Raw genomic sequence first — 25,325 nt, 5'->3', positions numbered from 1 at the left:
ACTAGTAAGGTGATTATCACTTGTTTGTTTATTCCATTTAAAAAGAGAGAAAAACAGCATTTGAAAAGCCAAAGTGCCTTTGGCGTTAATGATTACTTCTCCAAGCCATAACATGAAGGGCACAAATCAAAGCCTTGGCACTGACAGACACACACACATACACACACGTCTTCCTCTGCACACACATACACACACACACACACACACAAAACCCCTTCCTTGGACTGATTACATTTTGCAAGAAGATTTAATTAAGGAATTTTTAATGAGGCTTCTGCTGGCACTGCCAAGAACTGTTTTGATATTTGCGCTGCATAATGCATAAAATTTGTCTAAACATCTCGGCAGTTGATGCACGGGGAGGCTGCAGATAAGCCCAGATACAGTTTCAATTTCCGTGTTGGGGTTGGGGAAAAAAAAGAGAAAGGAAAGAAGAGGAGGGTGGAAAAAAATGGAAAAGGAGGGCTCATGAAAAGGGCAAATGTAGCACCGAGAGGGGGGGTAGAATCGGGGGAGGGTCCTCTTCGGAGCTAGGGCTAATGAGTGCACACTAATACTAAAAACCAGCTTTGTAAACGTGTTCGTACTCAATCCTCGTGAAAAGAGAGAAAAAAGTTCTTCATCTCCTCACCGCACTACAGTTTGATGTTTTAAAGAGCTTCCCCCGTACTGTTTAGTTGCAGTTTTCACTCTTTAAATGCTTTCATGCACCCACTATTGCCTCGGCACTTTGATCTGTGTATCTCTATTGTAACTGGAGATGCGCTGCAATCTCTGTATCGTGGCGATATTAATATTTAATCTGCTGCTGAATAGCAGCGGCCCATTAGGCCCCCTGACGCGGCAAGTGGGAATTGTCCAGAGGCAAAGTAATACAGCTGGGCAATGAGAAGAGGGGTGGGCCATAGTCTCAGGGGTATGGGGGGGCTTTGTGTGTTCATAAGTGTAAATGTGTGTGTATGTATGTGAAAGAAGAGTATAGAAAACGCTAATGGTTGGGACATATGTTGGCTTTATTGTGTGAACACACGTAGTTCGACTACTGGTTTTCTCTATTCTAAAAGAGCCATCAAACCTTCCCAAAGCCCCCTCTACCTCCATCACCATTTCCAGACACACACACACACACACACACACACACACACACACACACACATATACACTCGCACAGCCAACTTAAAAAGAGTAGTGGATATGCCGTTCAATTAGCTTAATGAACTCAGCAAAGTGATCTGTAAATGCAGCTCTGGGATAATCCTAACAAGGAAAAAACAGAAAGAGAGATGGAAAAAATATTACTTAGCCCCCTTTTCCCCCTCTCCTCCGCACTAGCAGATGGAGTTCTTGGCAGCAGCAGTGCAAATGTTTATTTGTGTGTTTTCACTGGTAATTGGAGGATTTTAACAGTCATCATCGTCAGGCTTATAATCACCACCGTAAAAGTGGCTGTACTGTAGCAAGTGGCAGCCTTTTTTTTTAACTAGCGCCAGACTAAAATCTGTTTTTTGTACTCCAGATGAGAGAGTGAAAGGGTTTTTTTGGGAGGTGGGGGGGGTAGACAGAGGTGTCCGTACCTCTCGTGATACCTGACCCTTTTCCTCACAGAGTGAAACTGTGGTTAACCTGAAAGAACCTGTGCATTGATTTGACAAGGGTTTGTCACAGCGTTGAGAAATAAAGTAGTCATGGGGTTCCCGATCCTTGAGTGGGTGTGTGTATGCGTGTCGAGGGAAAGGGTTTCAGTGTAATAAGTGTCTCTTACGGCTGCTTTGGAAATAAATGGAGCTAATTTGGCTGAAATTGGTGTGACAGACGGGTAAATTGTTGCAGCAGTGTGGAAAGCAGGAGTCAGTTTGAAGGTGTGAGCTATGTTACTTTGAAGGTGAGATGAGCATAATGCCTTTGAGAACTCCTTCACCTGTTTTATTTTGTGCCGTTCCTGGTATTTCAAATAATTTCTTCACTAATCATTTGTTGATTATTTTTGAATCACACTGACATCTTTCTGATCTGCTTTATCGTTCAGCTTTTTCATCCCTGCGACTGTTCTCTGTGCGATAAGCTCTGATGTGTTCCCAGGTTTTGAAACAGTCTCGGTGTCCTTTCATTCACTGCTATTCACTGTGTGGCTGTTAAAATGTGTACCTGTTGTTTTCAGGTTCTCTGGAAGTCAACACTGTGGACACGTGCACTGTGCCTACCAGTACAGAGAGCATTACCACTGCATGGACCCTGAGTGTAACTACCAGGTGAGCGTGAGTAATTTATCACTTTTTTGAGCATCAACCAAATACACATTTAGCATTTTTCTCCTGTATGCTGCAATATATATATAATATATTATCAAATATTGTTATATAATATAACCTTGGCACCTCTCTGTTCAGATTCTGACACCATGAGAAAAATAAGACAATGGTAATTTCGTTTCAAGAGCCACAGGTTAGGTGACCTGAAGGGGTTGTGAGGATCCTAGGATAGACAAACAAGATAATGTGTCATCTTTTCATTAGCGGTCACACCCAGCCAAAGTCTTTGGTCTGCCGAACAGGCTATGTGTGTTTATATCCGCTCCGTTTGCCGGCATCTTCCAGCCACAGTTGGCCTTTGACAGTTGACCTTTTATCACAAGGGTTAATTGTAAATATGCTTGAAATATGGCTCTTTTTTTTATCTATGGGTTCTTTTTTTTCCTAAAGACATCTGCCATCTGACTGGGGGCCTGCCTTTAATCCCCTTTCACGTTATTAATCTTGTCCTGGTCCCAGGAGTTGTCATGTATGGCACAGGAAGGAGAAAAAAACACAAAGCAGATCATAATACAGGCCTTGTGTTTGCCGTAGCATATGGCCTGACGGAGTTAGACAAACACAGGAAGATTTGTCAAAGATGTCAAAAATCCATGCACAGCCAGAGCCGTGTGTGTTTTCCTTCCTTTCTCAACAATTTTCTGAATTAAGCCATCTTCAACTGTAATCTCCTCTGTCTGCTCCTGATCAAGAGAGATTACCGCTCGATAAATATTGTTTATGCGATGAAAAGCATTACAGATCTAAGCTTTCATTTTCTGCATGAATCCCACTTCACAGTCTGATGGGACACATTCTTTGAGGAATACAAAGGAAAATCATTTCATGTCATTATTTAGCGTGTTAGTTCAGGTTATCATGGCAATTTCCACGGTCAGGTCCACATTTCTCTGCTGCTTTTGCGTTGCGTGGAAACACAGATATGCTTTGGAAGCCAGCTCTCTGGGATGTCAATACCCTGAAAAAAACAAGCAGGCAGTGATGAGCAGCCCCTTTCGAAGCGATAACTCATGAAATGTTACATGACACACTCTCCTGGAATATTATCCCACTGCCAGCCTCCGGGCGATTGGCTGAGTCTTAACATTCTCCTTTCATGGGCTTGTACATGAGGGAGAGTGTGCATCTTGCCACACTAGTGGGAATCCTAAAATAAATGTAGCAAGTGGCTCCCAACCTTCATCACCACTCGACTGAAAATGAGATCTTTTTCCCAGTCAGCTCTCTCCATGGCCTATTTTGGACGGCTTGATGGATCGAATGTACCATGACCGCAGTTCAACTTATCTTCCGGTCATCGTTAACCATTAGATACCAGGAAGCCCGAAAGCCCAGGACTGACCTCAGGAATTTTTCAGGAGAATTACTGATGAATCCAAACCATTCATCAATTGCATTAAAAATCCTAATGAAGTGTTTGCTCCTACAGGAGTCAAACATCTCAGAAATATGCAGTGGGAAACAGGCCAAGAGCCAGGGAATGAACAGCTGTGTGAGATCTTAGTTTTTTTGCTTGAGAGCGAGTGGAACACATGACACAAAGCAATTACCCTACTTTGTACAGCAATTAGTTGCTTTTTAGAATAGTTCTTTCTGATGTTTTTCCCTCAACTGGAGATAAATATGGATTGAAGACGGAACTGTCTCATTGATTTGCGCTTCTCCCGTTACAGTTTCTGTAACATCAGCTTAAGCCCAATTACAGCAGATTTGGTTGCTGCAGGTCTCTGCGGAATGACTTTTTCTGTTTTCCCTTCCTGACATCTGGGTGTGGGAGGGATTTTTTGATATTTTTATTTATTTATTTTGTAATTTTAGAAGGCGGGTCTCTTAGCATATTCACTCATCATTACAGACGAAGCCTTCGCCAAAAGCGGGTGTTAATGCTGTAATTAAAAATGGAATCATATCTCAGCGAATTGAAAGGGAAAACGTTTTTTCTTTTTGGTTGGCTTGTTTGTTTGTTTCTTCCTTTCTGTTGTCTTCTGTTTTCCCCTGTGCACGTCTGAGAAACCATCTGCATGGAACATAATTTTTCCAGAGCCAGAAACATCAGAACTGTGATCTTGCATGTCAATTGATTCATCTTAATTAAAAAAAAAAAAATTACATTTTGGTGGAAGGGAAAAAAATAATGTAGAGACAGTGGGTGTATGGGGAACATACTTCTTGTTCCATGTGGAAGCTTCTCCCGTGCTCAGAAAGTCCCGGAGCCTTTGGCGCTGCATTTGGATAGGACACAACTTTGAGATATGCAAAGTAAATCAATAACCACAGAACGCATCATCTTTAAAGACATTCTGGCCTCTCCATTGCAGTGCGTACAGCCCTCCCCAACTGCCAACTGGCTCCTGCATGTTGCAGCTGCTAATTCCACAGAGATAAAGTGACTTGTTGCTGATTCTGTGACTGGTTTAAATAAACACCAACCTGTTGCTGTACATTTTTTCCCCCTCCCCTTTTGCAGAGGTTTACCAGTAAGCAGGATGTAATCAGGCACTACAACATGCACAAGAAGAGGGACAACTCCCTGCAGCATGGCTTCATGCGCTTCAGCCCCCTGGACGACTGCAGCGTCTACTACCATGGCTGCCACCTCAATGGAAAAAGCACCCATTACCACTGCATGCAGGTACACTACAGAATCACACCTCCTCCCCCGCCTACACATAAACCCATATGAAACCCACAAATATTTACAGTAGGCAGGCATGCACTCACACACACACGGAAACAGCAAAAATATCTGTGAATATGGCCACACGTGCTTCACCATTACATACAGTATGAATAACTCACTGGTTGTCAGTAAACCAGATCACACATAGTTCATCTAGAGCTTAAAGCCTGGTTCTGTGTCCATCAGGAGCTTTAAAATAACTTTTTTGCAGCAATGACATCATGTAAGGACAGTTTAAAACAAGAAAAGGCAGGTAATGGCATGACGATATAGATGATGCCCAGATCTGGAAAGTCAGGCCACTCATAAGACATTACACAACCTCAGGTTGCTTGAGAGTCACACAGTTTACCTACATCTGTGAAATGGAATTACAGTTCCCCACTTTTTTTTTTCATTTACACCAAAGTGCCTTTAAAGAGCAGTTTGGCAAAACGTGTCCTACAGTAAATAAAAGAAAATTGAAAAAGGGTGAATACACGTGAGGCTGCTTGTGCTTTCCCCACCTCTTCGCTCTCTCTCGCTCCTTAATTGGCATGGGTAAAATTCTGTTAGGTGTTTATATAAACTACACATTTTTCATCTTTTAGTACCAAGCAGCCAGTTGAAGATTATTCCCCCTTCTGGATTTGTTTAATTTTTTACATCTGCTTATTTTCAATGTGTCATTGTGCCGAGAGCTTTCTCACCGGCAGGGCAGCAGTGCAGCGGAGGATGGCTTGAGATATATTCTTTTTTAAACCCCTCTAACGGCGTAATTGTTATTAGGACATTTCAGCCATTGTTTTAACAGTCCCTGAGAACCTGCAGATGTTGGCATCGGCTCTCTTGATTTAGGGGGGAAAAAAACAGAGTGGCATTTTTTTCATTGTTTGACTCAATATGGAGAAGTTGCCCGGTTTGTACGGGTGAAAAGTGCCAGGGATGATATACAATTGCTGCTTTTAATTCAAACATTACCTGTTTTTTTCCCCCTCTGTTGGCTCTGAGGGCTCCTGAGTACCAGAACATTTTAAAGACAGTCATCTTACTCCCATCTGCTTGCCTCTGCCCCCTCCACTTTGTAAAATTTGTTCTCAGAGTTGCAGTACGTTTGTGGTGACTGCATCGTCACACTCCTAATATGAATTTCATCTTCTAAAAGGCAGCTTTACCAGGAAGGTACTGTAGTTTCAGCTGCCTGCTGTGACCACTGCCTCTTTCAGTAACTTTTTTTCATTTTTCCAATTGTCACAATGACAAGATTGTTTCCAATTCAAGCGTTTGACTTGAAACATGTGCTGCTCTGCTGTGCGTTACCACAAATTAAATTGTGAACGTGAGTTAAACAGCCTTCTTCCACCCATTTCTAGGCCACCAGCCTTTTCTTAACCACACTGAGCTTCTTTCTCTATAGCTTTTACAGTAGATTGCATCTCTTTAAAGCGCTGCGTTTTAGAAGTTGGCTTTTTGTTTTTCAAACTGAAACTCTCACGTCTGCTGTGGGCCCAGACCTTGTTTTCTGAATGCCATGCTTTGTCTCTGCTTTGCAGGTGGGCTGCAGCAAGGTGTACACCAGCACCTCAGATGTTATGACCCATGAAAACTTCCATAAAAAGAATGCCCAGCTGATCAACGATGGCTTCCAGAGATTTCGTGCCACCGAGGACTGTGGCACCGTCGGGTGTCAATTCTACGGGCAGAAGACTACACACTTCCACTGCAGGTGAATAGGCCTCATGTGGTGGATGTTTCAACACAGGATTTTACATTTATAAAACCTACATTAAGCATAAATACATTCAAATCACTTATATACATATATATATATATATATATATATATATATTTATTTATTTATTTATTTTTTATCATTTTTAAATAAATGTTATCATCAAAATGTGTAGTGACTTACATATGAACAAACACTTACTGTTGCTGCAGCGGCCCTTAATAGCAGGTTCCATAAAAGCAAAAGCCAACAAATCAGCAGCCGAAAAAAAGCAATATAGGTACATTCCTTATTAACAAATAAATAAGAGATAGGCACTACTAATGGCGTCTGTTTCTTGGCCTGCACAATGAGTATTTTTGTACCTCACAGAATGTTATAAGTAAAAAGGATATGTAAGCAAGTAAAAAGTGTAAATAGTTTGAATTGAGAAAAGAATAGTACAAAATAAGAGCGTGCACCACAGAACTATTATCAATGGCTATAGAGAATCACTTGGTTGATTAATCAAACTCCCTGGAATGTATCCCTCTGGCAAAGGTTGCAGGTGGCAATGTGTCAATGAGCTGCCGCTGTGTTACTGAACCGCCTCAGTTATCATTCCTCCATTGTGAAGTATTTGAATCATGTGGACTCTCTCCATGACTTCCGACTGCACCGAGGTACAGAGGTGGCTTTGTGACAGAGCATCATAGCTAATCATGTTCTTCCCTTCTTTATCAATTTATTTCTTCAGGCGCCCAGGCTGCACGTTCACCTTCAAGAACAAGTGTGACATTGAGAAGCACAAGAGCTACCACATCAAGGATGATGCCTATGCCAAAGACGGCTTCAAGAAGTTCTACAAGTACGAGGAGTGCAAGTACGAGGGCTGCGTGTACAGCAAAGCCACCAACCACTTCCATTGCATCCGCTCAGGCTGCGGCTTCACCTTTACCTCCACCAGCCAGATGACCTCCCACAAGCGCAAACACGAGCGCCGGCACATCCGCTCCTCCGGCGTCATGGGCCTCTCTTCCACCTACCTGGCGCCAAAGGATGAGCCAGAGGAATCGAGCAACGACGACCTGATGGACTTCTCGACCATCAGCAGCAAGAACTCCAGCCTGAGTGCCTCACCTACGACCCAGCAGTCCATCACTGTACCGCACCTGTTGGCCACGCCCACCACTGCTGTCTCCTCCTCCACATCGGGCCACACCCTCAAACCTGCGCCCTCGCTGCAAAGTGCGGGCCAGCGTATGTCCAGCCTGCTGTCCCAGGCACTGCCCAGCAACATGCCGGTGGCCCTCACTCTCTCCAACAGTGCCCTGGCCGCCTCCAACCCATTCTTCCCCCTCATGCCCAGGCTGCCTCTCCAACCACCTCCGCCAGCCGCCAGCCTGATATCAGCTGCATCTTCTGGGGCCCACTCCATGCCCACCGACTCACTGACCCAAGGTTGCTCCACAGTGGGGGCAGACGGCACCATGGCGTCTACCCCAACCTCCTTTGCCACCTCCTCCATCATGGAGAAGATCTCGGCAAGCAAAGGTCTGATATCCCCCATGATGGCTCGACTGGCAGCCGCTGCCCTGAAGCCCTCCAACAACCCAGACACAGGTCAGTCACCTCACAAAAAGCCATCATTGTACATCATTTGTACAATGTGTGTGGCTACTAACACAATGGAAAATATTTCATGTAGTCAAAAAAAGCTCAAAAAAAAGAAAAATCCCTTCGCTGGGTCCGGCTTCTCAAATGTTCGGATGTTCTGCTTTTTTTGCTTTATATTATTATGAATTTAATATCTTTGTGTTTTGGATTGGTGGTCAGACCAAAACAAGTAATTTGAAGACAACTATTAATTGATTAATCTGTAATTAATTAATCCTTGTTAATAATTCCTTTCCCTCTTGATTAATGCTGTAACTGAACCAGTTGAACTCCCTTGCAAATTATAAACACATGAATAAATTGGTAGTCAATTGTAAATGTTGGCTTTGTTTGTTGCTCTATTTATATGACAAATAATAACCTTTTGAGTTATGTCAGCATCCAAAGAGAATACACTGCATGTGTACTAAAAGCCACATCCCTTTTTCTGTGTGTGGACTTCACTCCACTACCGCCAGAGAAGAGAGAGTGCACTCAGAGGTCATTTCTATCACTATCCCACAGTGGAGAGAAAGGCAGAGAAACTGCTGCTTTGAGGCTTAAAGGGACATACCGGAGGCATGGTCCTCTGCTCTGGGCTTGTTATTGTGTTGATCGTTTGTTAGATACCCACAATCCATTTGGAGATAAATGCGCTGACAGGGGAGAGTAGAGCCTGTAAAAGTCTCTTATGATGTTCAGAGTGGGGGCTCCTGGGGCTTGTGTCGAACATGTTTCCTCATCATTGGTCTCTTATCTATGTCTACGCCCGTTCCAAGCAAATGGAGGTGGAATGAAATTAAGTTCAGAAATTGCAAGAACAAAAAAAAAATGTTTTGGTTTTTTTTGTTTTGTTTTTTTCTTTATGCAAACTGATAAAAAAAACAAAAAAAAAACAGAAATCGCTCAGGCAGAAATGACTCAATGCACCAGAGCTGAGAAAGAGGCTTTTTTTTCACTGATACAAGAACTCAGACACACTTGCATGCATCAGCAAAGGCACACTTTTTGAATTTCTAGAAACCCTGTTCCCACAAAAACATGTCAGTGTCTATTTAGCATAAACACAATTCACATAAATTTTGGAGGTAATTGCCTTGTCTATGTTTATCATATTGCTCTAAACAAAGCCTCTGAAAATGAAGTTAAAGCATTAAATTGATAATGCACTGCAGAGCACAGTCTTGCATTCTGTAACAGTGGGGCCTCCCGTGCTGAGCCTGAGCAGGTGGGGTGCGGATTGTAAATGGGGCTGCAAGGGGGAGCATCTCCGGATGTTGGGACTGGGAAGGATTACAATTCCTGGTGGTGTTCCTGGAGCAGGACAGGCCCTGGGAGAGAGCTGGGGCAGCTGCTCCGGGGAGCCGAGCTGAGCCCGGGCTGTCAGGCTGAGCTCCACCTCTGGGCTTCCAGCAGGTAGTCTGAACACTGGGAAGGCCCCCACTGAGGGTGGGGCCTCCACAGATGGTGCCTTCACCACCCCTCTCGTTGTCTCACTGAGAGGCAGCATCTCAGATCTCTCTGCTGGATAACAAAGCTGGTCTGAAATGAGCTCCTCTGTCTCTATCACACAATTTATCGTAAAAGTTCAGTGCAGATGCAGGATGGAAGGGTAGCTGCAGTTTTGTTTCTCATATTTGCTTCATAAAATGTGTGAACAGGACATTTGGGGCTAAAATGAGGAGGAAGTGGTTTTGTGCTTCTCAGTCAAAAGGTGTGAGAAAAGTCAGTGTTTGTGGCTATTTTTCACAGTGCTTATTTTTTCATGGGGTTGTGAAACTTCGCCTCAGTTGTGGTGAATTGTGCATTTTTCCTGTTTCTGCTTTCAGTATTTTCTCAGAATCTTTTTTTTTTATTAATGTTCCGCTCTAATTTACCCCTAAGTGTTTTTCCCAGAGATTCGAGCATCTGAAGGGTTTACTAATTAGACACACAGTACAAATGATCTTTCACAAGCTCTGTATCTTATCCGGAGTAATTACATGGTGATACATTATTCCTGGATAATTTCCAGAAAGAAGCTGCTTTGAGTCAAACTCATTTGTTCTCCCCTCTATGGGAAGTGGATAGAAAAAAATAACTTCATGATGTGCAACAGAATAAGAGACTTTAGCATTATAATCCACCTTAAATGGTCAACTTATCCTCTGATATAGTGAAGGAATGCTTTAATCTGCCTGATGATCATATGTAGAGCATATAATGAGTGGCTGCTCTTGATGTAATGTGCTCTCATTTGGTCTGAGAGTTGATTTAATTGTCGATGACAAGGCAGGATCTGTCTGGCTAGTTAATTTTGGGTGTACTCTTATCAAGTTGGGGGGAGGGAAGGAGCGCTGGACGGAGTCTCGGTAAGCAGTGACCTCAAACCAGACGCAAAATTGTTTGACTGCTGTTTTCCTTTAGCCCCACCCCGACCCCACCTCCAGCCCCTCCAACCTCAGCCATTGTCAAACTGAACTGACACTGACACTGACACTTCCCCATCTCCTAGCTTTCAGCTGACAGGGCCCAAGACTGGCTTTTCCACTCCTATTCTGCCTGATATGTCTCTGGGTCATCTTGTAGTAGGGGGGAACTCTGGTCGGATTCCCCCTTACGTAGGCTGGTCTTGTTTTCTCCTCCAGCAAGAAAAAGGAGAGGGCCTCACCAGGCTGAGGGCCAAGGGCACACACTTGGTTGCCCATGACCTTGCCTGTCACTATCCCTCAGCACCAGCCCTGCTTCCTAAACAACAGATTCCTCACCAAACCAATCATGGCCGCTGGTGCTCTCCAGTCTTGCAGTGTCTGAGAGGCTACACCAGGGTCACCCCTCCCACGCACATATTTAGAAAGAAAAAAAGAAACCACTTATTGTCTACCAAAAGCCCAGCTTTCTCTGTGTAGCCCCAGGACAAATTAATATTTCAGTCCCTTGGGGATCGGGGGGTGGGGTGGGGTGGGGTGGGGCAGAATTCACCTTCCTGTCAGCATTTTTACCCCACGTCATCCCCTGGTCTTTATTTATTTCATTTCAGCGCTCCTGCCCCCGCTCACAGCATCCACTGAATACCTATTTGGAGGAGAATGTGATCGAGAGGTCACGCTATTTGAACCAATCTGATTGGCTGTCAGCTCCAATCTGACCGACATAGCACCCCTGTTCCTTGTGGGTACGCTCAGTGGCATTGGCTGCCGTCCGTTGTCAGGCCAACGCGGAGCTTGGGAAGGTGGGAAGGGAGGGGGGTGGCCAATCTGAGACTGCCACTTTCCCTCAGCATTAGCATCTCACTTAATGACCAGTTAAGAGGCAGCCTGGCAAATGAGTTGTGACAAGTGCTGCAGAAAAAGGAGTCTTTTTCCCTCATATCTCCCGCCTCTCAATCACCATTTAAAAGCCTTGACGGCCTGACATAATTTCGCAATAATTATCACTCTGAGTATTCTTTTCGGGCCAGGACAGGAGTCAGATTGGATCTCGTCAGAGGGTAATAATGCTGACCAACAATAACTTTGTTGTCTCTTCTCTCCTCTGTGGCTCTGGCTTGATCCTCAGGGAATGGGCAGCTGACTTCAGCCAGCCAGTTCAATCTGGTTCATGTGAAGCAGGAGCCAGTGGACGCCAACTCTGGGGCCTCCCAAGACTCCACGCAGGAGCACAGCCTGGACCTGAGCAAAAAAGACCACAGGTACACAGCTGCACGGTACACAGAGGGCTAATGTTATATGGAAAATGTTGATTCTTGTTGTTCACCTAATATATTCACAAAGTAAATCAACAAGGAAATAAGGCTTCTCTGATTGATGGATGATTTCTACTTTCTTGGCAACCAGGGTTATATTCACAATTATTTATCAAAAAGATCTCATTTATATACGTGGGCATACAATTATAAAATCCACAACATATTTCTCCATTTTTGTGAGAGAAGGATGTTTATATAAACCTTCAACTCCAATCTTCCCTCCGACTCACGGTAGATCTTATTTCTTAAGAAGACAGCATTTTTCTTCTTCATTATGCAAGCACACCTTGCGTGATAAATAGTAATATTTACTGTTCTCATGCAAATCTTGACTAAACATTGTTCATTTTCCTTGTTCCAGTAATGAATCAAACGGACACCCTGTACCAGGGAATACATCTCTTTTATCCTCGCTTATGAATAAGGTAAGATCCATCCATCAAATGCCTTTCATCCCAAGACAAATTAGCGAGATACGGAGGGGCCTGTTTGTTTTTTAATGTTTCACCGCTAATAAGATGAGTTTGTATCATTTAAATTTTCCAGCCATTTTTCATACAGTGTAATTTTCACTGCACCTCTCACAAATTAATATAATGAAGCAGTAGCTGGCTGCCATGCCAGATATATAGAGATGTTTGTTTTTTGATGAGCTGTTTTGAACTCGCCGTCCATTTTTTCTCCTCCTTTATACTTTTTCTTCCCCCCGCCTTGCTCCACATTTATTTATAGAGTTTGTAAATTATTTGATTAAAAAGTCAGAGGAGGAAGAAAAAAAACAGGAAGGCGCTGCCCTCATTTTTTACCACGTGTAAATGTTCACGTATGGAAATTTAAATGTGAATTTCTTTTTTTTTTTGGTGGAGATTAAAATGGACGTTGCCTTGATCATACATCTTATCTGATTGATACAAATCTGCCAGGTGGTTTCCATCATGATGATGTAATGACAGATCAGCCTCCGTTTTTTATTTTTAACCCTTGCCGACTGGTCAAGACCAGTTCCCTCCCCTCCGACACGCTTCCCCTCCACACACGGACACATGTCGTCGTTTTGAACCTCTCCCCAGGAGAGCTTAACTTCAGAGCTGCTCTGCTCAAAGCAGTCATTAGACCCAGACAGTGGAGGAGCTTGAAGACCTTTTGTCCAACAGCTCCTCATGTCATGTCAAGCTTTTGGGGGGTTTGATTGTAGCCACCACATCAGATAAAAGGGTTAACAGTTGCTCCCAGAGGACACTTGGCAAACACACTTGGCCTGCACTCAAGCAAAAGCCTGGATATTTGTAAATCTGGCTGCGCTTTTTTTCTCCACCAAAACATTTGTGTGTGTGTGTGTTAACTCTCACACTATCACAGACATATGCAAGTGCCCAGTTTACGTATGCTCTGCTAACCCAGCAGCTGTGTGTTTTGTTTTTTTTGTAGATGTCACAGGTGAACCCTGCCCTGTTCAACGCCATGAACCTGAAGACGGAGGTGGAGGCAGGCCAGGGCAGCAACGCCTCGGAGGCAGCGCAGTATCTGAACAGAGTGTTGAAGAGGCCCCTGCCAGATAAATCCACTGAGATCTGGAGGACATACCTCCGCAGGTATATATCATTCTGGAAGAAACTGTAGTTTGAATCACTTAGTTAGACTTGACTCATTCATTTTGATAGTGAGAAAACAGTCAGAGTGTTTAAAAGTGCAGTTCATGGAAGGCCTTTTTCTGTCAATGCGTACTGTATCACTGGAAACCCCCTGAAACATAAAGAATCCGGTCTTGCGGGAATTTGAAATGGCTTACCTACAACGTTTACTGTCAGATGAGGAGTTGAACCAGTCGTACTGTTGTTTATTTGAGTAGGCAGTAAATTTACCGTCTTCATTATCTGTCTATTATAAGGTTTGACACAGACGACTTCTGCGAGGCTCAGTGTGACTTCCTTCAGAAAGTGCACTTTCACTGCCTGGTAGAGGACTGTGGTGCCCTCTTCAGCACCGTGGACGGGGCCATAAAACACGCTAAGTGAGTGTCACACTGGTTCATAATCAGAAAATACGCCCTTTCCACATTTTAGCTTTTGGCTTTATTGATCAACATAAAAATGGGCTTCCATCTCGTTTTTCAGCTTCCACCTCCGAGCCACCTTGAAAGTGAAGTCGGAGCCTCACTTCGGCGAGGGCAAGGAGTCCGGTGAGGGAGCCCCGCTGCAGCCTGCTGCCCCCGTCTCCATGGCCAACAATCCCTCCATGGATGTGGCGCATCTCACTTCCTCTGGTGGCTACAGCTCCCCTCCTCCTTCCCTGCTGGCCTGGAAGCAGCTGACCGGCAGCATCCCTCAGATGTCGGCCTCAATGCCTAACTTGCCCGCCAATTCCCCTCTCGCCACCACCTCTTTGGAGAACGCTAAGCCACAAGTCAAACCTGGTTTCCTGCAGTTCCAGGAAAAGTACGGGAAACATCTGTTTGTGTCTCAATACATTACATTACAGTATGTTTATTTTACTCTGTCGGCCAAGTGTTGATTAAACTGTATTTTTATTCCTCCAGTGATCCCTGTTTGGCTACTGACTGTAAGTACTCAAACAAGTTCCACTTCCACTGCTTGTTTGGGAATTGCAAGTATGTGTGCAAGACGTCTGGCAAGGCCGAGTCCCACTGTTTGGACCACATCAACCCCAACAACAACCTGGTCAACGTCCGTGACCAGTTTTCCTACTACTCTCTCCAGTGTCTCTGTCCCAACCAGGTGAGTGCGGCTTGATAACTCAGCCGGGAGCCGAATCACCTACTGTCATCTCCTGGCGTTTTCTAAGCATGAAGTATGCTATCTATTAGACCAGTGTTTGAGGTTATTTGACTCAAGGCTTTCACAACCGCTGCTCCCCGTCTTCCATCTCGGCTGAAAAAGACAGTCGACTCACCCCAGTAATGCCTGTTTATATGTCAATGATGTCATTTTGACTGCCGCATTCTCCTCTCAGAAAAGGCCAATTTAGCTGATATTACCCAATAAATCATTGTCACTTGCACAGTAAACAAGGCTGTCTGGAATAGGGCAAAAATCAGGGGAATGCTTCACAAATGAAACCTAAATGGCAGCCCCTGCCTGCTCTCATGAGCCCATATTTAGAAAACCGTTTAAATGAATTCATTAATGTGTCGAAAATCACCCCTCTCACAAAAAGCCCCCCCCCCTCTCCCTCCTCCTCGTCTTCCTCCTCCTCCCCTCAGTCTCCATCTCCTGAACTGAGCAGATCTTATTTGGCCCAGTCCTTTGGGATCTGGGCCTCACAAACAGATGGTGGTGTACAGACATGTTAGAAAGGAGGTTTGTAGGAATAAAAAAAAAAAAGAAGTCATCGTATTTGGAAATGTTGGGATGTTCCAAATGACCAGAAAGAAAAGGGGCTGTGAGGTGTTGATTATGTTTTTGGGAGAAACTGTGTGAAGCGTTCACTTTAACTTTGCATACAAAGAAAGATCAAATAATATTAATCAACTCCCTTTGGCTTTCAAACATTCACCCCGTTTGACTCATGAAATTGGAAATGATGTGTTTCCTCCGCAGCACTGCGAGTTCAGAATGAGGGGCCACTATCACTGTCTGCGGCCCGGCTGCTTCTTTGTCACCAACATCACCACCAAGCTGCCGTGGCACGTCAAGAAGCATGAGAAGGCAGAGCGCCGTGCCGCCAATGGCTTCAAATATTTCACCAAGAGGGAGGAATGTGGGAGGCTGGGTAAGAAAAAACTACTTCGGATCCTGTTTTGGCCTGCTGTCTCTCTTCTCACCCTCCATGTCAAACACACCAGCTTTTGATAATATTTTACCAGGAGAGAGAGGTGTGGATTAAAGGCGTTAAAATGAGAAAGATGTAGATTGATTTTTGGTGGCTGTTGCAAGAGGATATTCTCTGTGTTTACAAAGGGAGAGAGAGACCAGTGTCGGCAAACACAGTGTCGTGCTGTGTGAGTTGTTTAAGAGGCATGAAACAAGTCTCCCTCGTAGGTTTTGTTGCGGTGTTTTGCATATTCACAATGGCACCTCAAGTCCCAAAGGTAGTCTTGCCTGTACTATATGAGCAATAACGTCAAAGGGGGGGCAATCACATCTAGGTTGTTTTCTTCTTCCTTTTGCCCCTGTCAGAAATGAGCAATTAGGTTTGTGTTTGTTAATTATCCGGCTTGTCTGGTTTAGCCTGTTTGTGTTCTGAAGCTGCGCCTCACAGCCACCGCTGCCATCACACAGAAATGAATTAAAAGTGATCTGTTTTTTTCAGGCGGTTACACAAGCTTTTCAGAACGCAGAGACAAAGCAAACAAAAACAGGCCCTAAACAGCTGTTTTTTGTCCCCAGCCTGATCTGCCAAATGTATTGTTTGGGCTGGGGGGGGGACAGAAAGGATTACCATCGCTAGCACTCCAGTCATAAAGAATTGATGGGTTGCCAGTATCCATGGCAGCAACATTAAACTGAACACCGCTGATGATGTTACCTGGTTTCTGTCTCACAAAAGGCCCTCCATGTCACGGGGGTTGCTGCTATTTGCTCAACTTTGCGTGTTTAAAACATTGTGTGTGCAAAAGCTGTTTGATGACACAGACGTGTTGTGCTCTTAAACAGGGTGCCATGGTTACTGACATGCTAGCACCTGCCCAGCATGTTACTCTTTCAATTATTTCTGCCTGCTTTTATATAATGGTATTTGATTAACAGGCACAAAACAGAACATTCATTTAATTTGAAATCATAAAGCAATTAGAGCTGGACCGGTTAAAACACAGGAAAAGGACGGAATAATATGAAGCAGACGGCAGTACAATGGAGAACAAAAGGAAAAATGACAATGGAGATACTTTGAAAAATGAATTTAATATGGTAATAATTGTATATTTACTTTGGTTTGCAGGGGTGTGTGCATTATTGGCGCACAGAAAATGAGAATTTATTTATGTAAATTCCTAATTGAATAAAGCATGTCAGTGTAATAAAAGAGCTCCACAGGTTTAGTGCATAGAAGCCTTGACTTGCTCAGTGTGACACTGGAGTGATCTAATATTCCTCCTACATGTACACTCTGAAACACTTTGCAACCCGATCCCTCTTTTGTTAGCGCTATATCATGAAATTAAAAAAACCTAAAAATATTTCACTTTGTGTTTGATCTAATCATAACACCGTCTCACTGATAATATTGCGTTTAGTGCAGGAGCTCCCCTCAGACGTCTCGCATTGAGCCAAAGACAAATTCATCTGCAAATGGAGGGCGCTGACAACTGTTACTGGTTTCTTCTTCGCAGGTTGCAAGTATAACCAAGTCAACAGCCACTTCCACTGCATCCGCGAGGGTTGCCAGTTCTCCTTCCTGCTCAAGCACCAGATGACCTCGCATGCACGCAAACACATGAGGCGGATGCTAGGGAAGAACTTCGACAGAGTCCCATCCCAGGTACGAATGCACAGACTGTGACGTATGATACATGCCATTCTGAAAAGGGTAATTATCTGAAAATACGGGCTGAACACCTCCAGTGAACTAAAACAGGTGTTGAATCGTTTATTGAAACCAGCAAAGCCACCTTTTACCTCGCACACCCTTTTGCTGAGAGATTAAACAGGGAATGTGTTGTTTGTATTTATGCAGTGTTTAGATCTAGTCTCCTGGCAGCCTGACTCCTCACTGATTTTGTTTTTGCCAGTTTTCGCCAAGAAATGCCCCAGATGTTTTAAAAGGAACAGATTTTAAAACAGACAGGAATTGATATTCACTTGAATTGTATGTCCAACCAGCACATACAGTTGTTGTAGTTTCTGCTGCAAGAAGATGATTTTAAAAAAACAAGCACTGCTCAGTAAATCTTGTGGTTCTAGAAAAAAGAAAAATGAGGAGAAAATGTAAATGAGCAAAAGTTGTTTTAAAGAACAAGATTTTCACTTTCTTTTTCAGATTTTTATAGTATTGATTTAAATCTGATGTTCACCTGTTTATTTTTATTATTTCAGCTCAAAAATAACGAGCGCTACCTATTATTTCTTAGTAAAGTCTACACGACTTATGTACCTAGTTTAGGTGTTTTTTTGATCGTGCTTCCTGCTCTGTGAGTCAGATTGACGTTAAAAAAGAGAGTACTGCTCACATCCTGTCATACCAGTCAATGACAAATGTGATGACATTTTTTTGATGACAGTTTTCCTAACTTAACCTTGGCTGTACATCATGTGCCGTACGTGAATTTAAACATGTGGATTTTCTTGTTCTGTTTATTCGTTTTTCATTTTGAAGCCTTCTGATAATGACAGAAGTGCAACGTTCATTCTTTTAGAAATACTTTTGATGTCATGAGAAATGCTTGGTCGGACGCCAAGGAGCCAACACCTGCATTAATGACACGTTAGATCCCGAGGTGTTTGTTTCAAACGTACCTTTTCAATGAAGATGATTTGTTCTCCAGGTGATGCCACTCGGTCAGAGGGCAGACGAGATGCAGCATGCATCCGGCATGATGCCTGGGTCCATGGGGACCCAACCTGGTATCAACTCCGGCTTCTCCTCCTCCATCATGGAGGAGACCGATGATTACATGGACTACATGGGAGGAGGGGGCAGCCCCTTGGGCCTCTCCTCCGAGTCCTCCAACCAGGACCGGAGCTGCACCAGCACACCTGTAGGCAACGATGGCTCTCCAGGAGGTGAGAATACCTAAAAAAAGACAGGTGTCTTAAATGTCAGCATGTAGAGCTTTGATATAGTTAAATCTGAAATAGTGCAATACAAGTTTTCTACACTTACATTCAGCATCATACATCATGTTTCAAGTCCACACTCACCTACCTCACCCAGAAAACCAGCAACGTCATTTCATGCATTCTTCAATCACGTATTTCATGATTTAGTAGTTTGTCTTACAATCAATAGCATAATGACACATCAGTCATAATATATGAGGCTGATGACAATGCTGTGTTCTTATGTTCTGAGTCGAGGACAAGATCCTTTGCAGTTTGCCTGATCATCCTCATAAAACGTCCATTTTGTACATCAGTACTTTGAGTTATTGCACTATATGTAGCTTATTACATTTTCCTTTGGCCAGAGATCATCCCTGTGGCTTCATGTCTACTTTAGCACTTTTAGTGGGTTGAATTGTGGGAGAAAGGGACGGAGAGGAGAAACAGCCTCTTTTCCCTCAAACGTACCAGAATAAATGGATTCTCCTCTGCTTTTTGTTTCTAAATCTGAGCCTGCTTGTGAATTTCACATTTCTCCATGTGTTGCCAATATTATCCACTACTCTCATCATTGTTGTTTTGGCTGGTGTTTGGGTTACTTGTCTTGAATGGGCCTCATTTTGTATCATTCTCTTATCTTTTATCTTTCCCTTTTTACCTCCCATCCCTGTGTGCGTGTGCGTGTGTGTGTGTGTGTGTGTGTGTGTGTGTGTGTGTGTGTGTGTGTGTGTGTGTGATTTGGCCCTTGTTTGTGTGTGTGTGTACCCGTCTGTGTGTTTCTTCCCCTCTTGTCTGTCCTTCACCCTCTCTGGTCAACCTGTCTCTCCAGGACAAGGCTGCCCCACCACCACTTCTGCTCCTACCACCCCTGCTGACACTAGTGCTACCCAAAATGCACCTCCTTGTTCCCCTCCTCCTCCACCACCACCTCCTTCCTCTGCTCCTCAGCCTGGCTTCCAGTCCCAGGCCCCATCTCTCTCTCCTGCTCTCCTCCGACCTCCTCTCCCCTCACTCCCATACCTCCTATCTCCATCCTGTCTGTCATACTCTCTGCTCAGCGCCTCTCTGGGAGCCACTCGGAGTGTTGTCATGCCAACCAACACACCAGCTTTCAGCCCCATCATTGCCACTCCGTCTCCGGTTAAAAATGACGTCCCTATAGTGCAGGATGCTGCAGGTACTTATCCCCGGCGCAAACCAACACTGCAGCTGTCACTCTCAATTGAGTCCTGTGCAGCATTTAACTGTGTGATCCAGCCTTACTGAATTGTTGTGGAGAGACGGGAAAATAAAAGGGGCTTTCCAGCATGCAAAAAAGAGGACATTTATGTTGTAATGATGAAACGTGCATGCTTACTAAGTGGGTACAGTAACAGAACAAATGTGTTTGATAACTTCACTTATACCTTTGCTTGGGATTTAAAGATAGAGCAGTAAATTTGGCACCTGTAGTACGGAGCCTGGGCCTTGTTTAGCTTCCATTAACAAGGCTGCTTCAGCAGCCTCTTATTTTAATCACGCCTCAAGTTTTATCGAGGCCCACTGCTTCCTGTCTTGCCGAACAGGGATCACATCATTAGCAGTGACCCCAGGGTGTTGCAAAAGGTGGGTGCCCCTCATAAAACAACATGGAGATAAGAGGGCCGGTTAAGACCCACAGCTCCGCCTCTGTTTGGAGGCTGGAGACACCCTGTAAAAGTGTCATGTTCCATAGTCAATCTATCATTTCCCCCCTCCTTTAATCATTCTGGGAATTAGGAATTAAAAAAAAGTGTGGCTCTCTGTGCTTACTCAGCTGTGAACCACTTCTGGCTGAGTAAGGTCGCACATTAGAGTTTCGACCAGGGCGGTCTCGCTGTGTAATTTGCTTGTACTTTGTGGTTTTTATTTTGTGGACCAAGTGATTATTCTTTAATGTGCTTCCTTCCTTTCTTTCAGGCAACACCATCTCCATTCCCACGGCAACGGGTTCAAAGAAGCGCTTCTGGATCATCGAAGACATGTCACCGTTCGGCAAGCGCCGCAAGACCGCATCGTCACGCAAGATGCTGGATGAGGGGATGATGCTGGAGGGCTTCCGGCGCTATGACCTCTACGAGAACTGCAAGGACTCAGGCTGCCAGTTTTCTCTGAAGGTGACCCACTACCACTGCACACGTGAGAACTGCGGGTACAAGTTCTGCGGTCGCACCCACATGTACAAGCACGCGCAGCACCACGACCGCGTCGACAACCTGGTCCTGGACGACTTCAAGCGCTTCAAATCCTCACTCAGCTGCAACTTCCCCGACTGCCAGTTTTCAGGCAACAGCACCCACTTCCACTGCCTGCGCTGTGGCTTCCGCTGCACCGACAGCACCAAGGTGACGGCCCACCGCAAGCATCACGGCAAACAAGATGTGATCAGCGCCGCTGGCTTCTGCCAATTCAGCTCCAGTGTTGATTGTGAGGTTCCCGACTGCAAATATAAGCTCAAGTGCTCGCACTTCCACTGCACCTTCCCTGAGTGTAAGCACACGGTGGTGGGCATGTCCCAGATGGACTCCCACAAGAGAAAGCATGAGAAGCAGGAGAGGGGTGAGTTGCCGTCTGTGTCGCCCAAACGGGAAACGGCGCACTACCTGGGAGGAAGCGTGTCTGCGGCCCCTCCAGCCTCCATGGGTCTTTCTACTTCCTCACCTGGTGGCCTCCACGGGTTGTCCCACAGCATTAACAGCAGCGCTCGCTCCATGCTGTACCCAACAGGCAGCATCGGGTCTGAGTACAACCACCTGTACCCACCGTCCTCCATCAGCCTGGACAGCTCCCTCAACCTGGGCACCGACACCAGCAGCTCCCTGTTCTTCCTGAAGAACGCGGTCGGCCTGGGTCTCAGCGACTCCCTGGACCTCAGCAAGAAGATGCACCACGACGTGGCGCGATCCGGCCACAACCCCGCAGCCCCGATGGGTCTGCCGGCAGCTCAGGATGACACCACGGGAACATCCGGAGAGGCTGAAGACGACCTGTCGCCAGAGGAGGAGGCGCACGCGGAGGAGGAGGAAGAAGAGGAGGAGGAGGAAGAGGAAGAGGCAGAGGAGGATCTCAACAGTGACTCGAATGATGATTCGATGGAGCCTGATGGCGAAAAGGACAATGGCGAGAGTTTTGATGCTTCCGTTAACCACACTGGTTCTTCCCAACTGGAAAAGCAAGACGCTGACCCATGAAATAATAAAAAACGAACAGTGACTATAGGAGCTGAAGAGAAACCCTGTGTACTTTGAACAAACAAAAATGAAAGTGGCCTCATTTATCATGTTTAGTGACTTCAGATGACAACAAAAAACAACAACAGCGTGGAGAAAATGACGGCCCAAAATGATTTATTATGATGTTTACAAGATGACCAACATTATTAATTCAATTATGCATTAAAAAAAAAAATGAACGGAGACACACAGAATTAGGCCCTGTTTTACACACGGGGCAGCAATGTAAAGCATTTTACTACACATCAGTCTTTTTGTGTGCGTGCATGTTTGACTTTAATTTATTTTTATTTTTTTCACTTTTTTTGTGTGTGGATAAAAAAAAAAAGTTAGAAAAACAAATCTCTCTATATAACTATATATGTAAGTGTGTGTGTGTGCGTGTGTGTGTGTGTGTGTGTGTGTGAACGATGACACAGGCGATATGAACTGCAGCGCCAGGGATACATAGAAAAAGGGATGTGAATCACTAAGGGGAAACAGGATGCGTTCAAACATTTGATCTTTTTTTTCTGTATTAATATTGTTATTATTATTATTAGGCACTGAGAGAGAGGGAGTTACATGTTGCTTGTTCCCGTCTCTCTCAGGTGTTTTTCTTTGTTCTCAATGACATGTGGAATTGACCAGTAAATGTTTGGTCAGTCTCAGCTGCAGTCGGGCGTCCAGCAAGCCGCCAGTCTCAACAGTTCTCTCTGACATTCTGCTTGAAATGTTCGACTAGCACCGAAAACCAAGCTCAGCCCTTGTAATTTTACCCCCACCCCCACCCACCCCCCTGCGGAGGAATCAAGTTTGTGTGTGGATAGTGCACTTTTATATTAGCTGATGATTACGATGATGATAGATAACTCATAAGCATATTTAAAAAAATATTTTTGTTACCATTTGCATCTTTGCATTACAATGTCGTTTTGTTGTGTTGTTAGTCAGAAGCATATCGATCTGTAAGCAGGCGAGGCCGTGATTAACGGGCTGGCGAGTTGGGTTGTGGAAGGGGGGGGGGGGGGGGGCTCAGACTGACCAGAGGAAACGATGAGTCACTCAGATGCAGCGAGGAGGGGGGGACGACAGACGAAGCGTCAGGGAGTGTGTTTTATGTTGAAAATTTACAGACCGAAAAAATGTCTCAACGACATTTTGTTTTCCATTCATTATGGCTGTGGTTGAGCTCCTGTTGTTTTTATTTAATATTTATGTGACCTTCCAATGAGAACATTTTTAGGGTGTTATTGCACTTTTTAGGTTCATTTTTACCGTCTGAAAAAAAAAATATGATATATATCTTTTAACAGGGAATTTGCTTTAAATATGTTGTTTTAGTTCACTTTTGCTTTAATGCACAAATAGATGTTAGTGTGACAAAGAACTGTTGTTCTGTGATTTATTTAAAGACTGGTTTTTATTTTGCTTCTGTGATCGGACAGTTTGAGAAAAAACAAAAAAAGGAAATGGGGTGCACCAGTAAAAGCGGCGCCCTGATAAGAAACACTAATACGGACTGTGATTTTAAATTAATTCTTAAGAAGTTCATGGCAATGCTCACTTACTGTAGTACTAAATTATAAATCTGTCAAAGCCACCCTCTGGTTTATACTGAGCAAATATTTACGACGGGGAAGCGGACACACTGATTATGAATTATCTCCTGAGCTTGGCATTGGAAATAAATGATCATAATATAGGGAATAATAATGTGTGTAGATGATATTCCTCCAGATATTGTTTTGAGAAGAAAAAAAAAGGTTGTACAGTATTTTCCTCTGTAAAAAAATAACTATATATGAACAAAATGCTCTTTGATGAACAGCTTCCTTTAAAAAGAAAACCGTAAAAAAGGAGAAATGAATAATAAAAAGTTAAAAATTCAAATAGCCTCATCATAGTTTGCTTGTGTGCGTGACCTTTTTTAATTACTCCAGACTTTTTTTGGAAGAAGTTGTTTGGCGTTGGCAGATTCCGTTATGATATTTGCAGTATATTTTTTTCTTTTTCCAAACTATGTCAGAAGCTCAAACTAAAATACACTGATTTGAATTCATTCATCGATGTTTCTGTTTTATTTAACAAATCGTTTTATTCATTGTCATTTTTCTATGTGTGTGCTTTTGTTTTTTTTCCTTCTCATTAATTGAAATTCTTGGTTTATATTTACTTTGCTGTGGGCATGCCTCGTTCACAGACTGAACTGTCTCCCGGGACTCTGCCGCAACGCAGAGGCGTTGCAACGTTTGTTTTGTTTTCTCATCATTTGCTGAGATAACTGTAGGGGCTGGGAGACGTTGTGCACTTGAATTCAGTTTATGTGTGTGTGTGTGTGTGTGTGTACGTGTGTGTACGTGTGTGTGTGTGAGGGTGTACAATAGCAGGATTTGTAAAAAGTTGAAAATAAAGAAACTATAATTATTATAACTACACATGTAGTGCTTGATAGTGCTTCAGCCTTGTGGGTCACCCGGAGGGGGAAAGGTGCTGGGCAGCAGGGCAAAAGGTCACAGCAGCGATCTCTCTGTCTCTTCTTGTGTCTGTCAGTGACACTACTGAAGTGTGTGTGTGTGTGTGTGTGTGTGTGTGTGTGTGTGTCTCCCCCTGAGAGAGACAGATAGGCCACGGCTGTAAGAACACAGACCTGTGGCTCCGTCCCAGCTGCTCAGAGCTTCGATTCATATTTCATGACCTTGTGCGTCTTTTCCCTGCTTTCGTTCCGCTATAAATCCAACTGGGACACTTTGTTTTTGGTGACAGAATTTGAAGAAAACAAAAAAAACCATCTGCATTCATGCAGGTAGAGGAATCAACAATATTTGTTGTTGGGGTCGCCCGTTGTTCACACTAGACATTCTGGCGAGAACAAGATCAGAGCAGAGGACCATTAGGGAGATTTAGAGGCCTGCTACTGCTAACAAGACTGCTCTCTGTGTCTTGTTCAGTGTTAACAGGGCACATTTATTTATTTTTAGTTCTTTTTTTTTTCTTTTTTGCCTTGAGCCATGTGCTGGGTTCTCCTCCCACTCCCTCATGTCACCCAGTGGCCAGTGTGCTGGTTCTGTCTGTCCCTTCGTCTACAGCTGTTCCTGTCCTTCCTCCTTCTCTTCCTTGTGATGTTTTTTTTTAATAAAAAAAAAAGGAAAAAAAAAAAAACACGGGTAAAGGCATCACCATCTGTCAGCCAGCTGGCATCCTGTATATAATCTACCAGAAAAAAAAAAGAATAAACATGAAAATTATATTACACAAAAACCAGACGGAAACGACCTCCAAATCCTGCATAGGCTGCCGCCGAAACGACAGAT

At 44.1% G+C, this 25,325-nt stretch overlaps 1 protein-coding gene across 1 annotated transcript in view; it reads left to right on the top strand.

Moving 5' to 3' along the window:
• casz1 (castor zinc finger 1) overlaps positions 1-22,212 on the top strand; it is a 46,025-nt gene extending 23,813 nt beyond the window's left edge. Inside the window, exons 5-19 of the mRNA XM_070910405.1 lie at positions 2,159-2,255; positions 4,777-4,941; positions 6,522-6,694; positions 7,437-8,302; positions 11,873-12,005; positions 12,424-12,487; positions 13,491-13,654; positions 13,951-14,073; positions 14,177-14,497; positions 14,599-14,797; positions 15,620-15,791; positions 17,353-17,501; positions 18,505-18,742; positions 19,611-19,958; positions 20,720-22,212. Of these exons, the coding sequence (XP_070766506.1) occupies positions 2,159-2,255; positions 4,777-4,941; positions 6,522-6,694; positions 7,437-8,302; positions 11,873-12,005; positions 12,424-12,487; positions 13,491-13,654; positions 13,951-14,073; positions 14,177-14,497; positions 14,599-14,797; positions 15,620-15,791; positions 17,353-17,501; positions 18,505-18,742; positions 19,611-19,958; positions 20,720-21,990 (4,483 nt within the window). The 3' untranslated portion in view covers positions 21,991-22,212. The remainder of the gene's footprint in view (positions 1-2,158; positions 2,256-4,776; positions 4,942-6,521; positions 6,695-7,436; positions 8,303-11,872; positions 12,006-12,423; positions 12,488-13,490; positions 13,655-13,950; positions 14,074-14,176; positions 14,498-14,598; positions 14,798-15,619; positions 15,792-17,352; positions 17,502-18,504; positions 18,743-19,610; positions 19,959-20,719) is intronic.
• The last annotated feature ends 3,113 nt before the right edge of the window (positions 22,213-25,325 follow it).

This window comes from Enoplosus armatus, chromosome 8 (genome assembly GCF_043641665.1).
Source record: "Enoplosus armatus isolate fEnoArm2 chromosome 8, fEnoArm2.hap1, whole genome shotgun sequence".
Classification (NCBI taxonomy): domain Eukaryota; kingdom Metazoa; phylum Chordata; class Actinopteri; order Centrarchiformes; family Enoplosidae; genus Enoplosus; species Enoplosus armatus.
The sequence above is the reverse complement of the archived record's forward strand: the minus strand, read 5'-3'. Positions and strand labels throughout refer to the sequence as shown.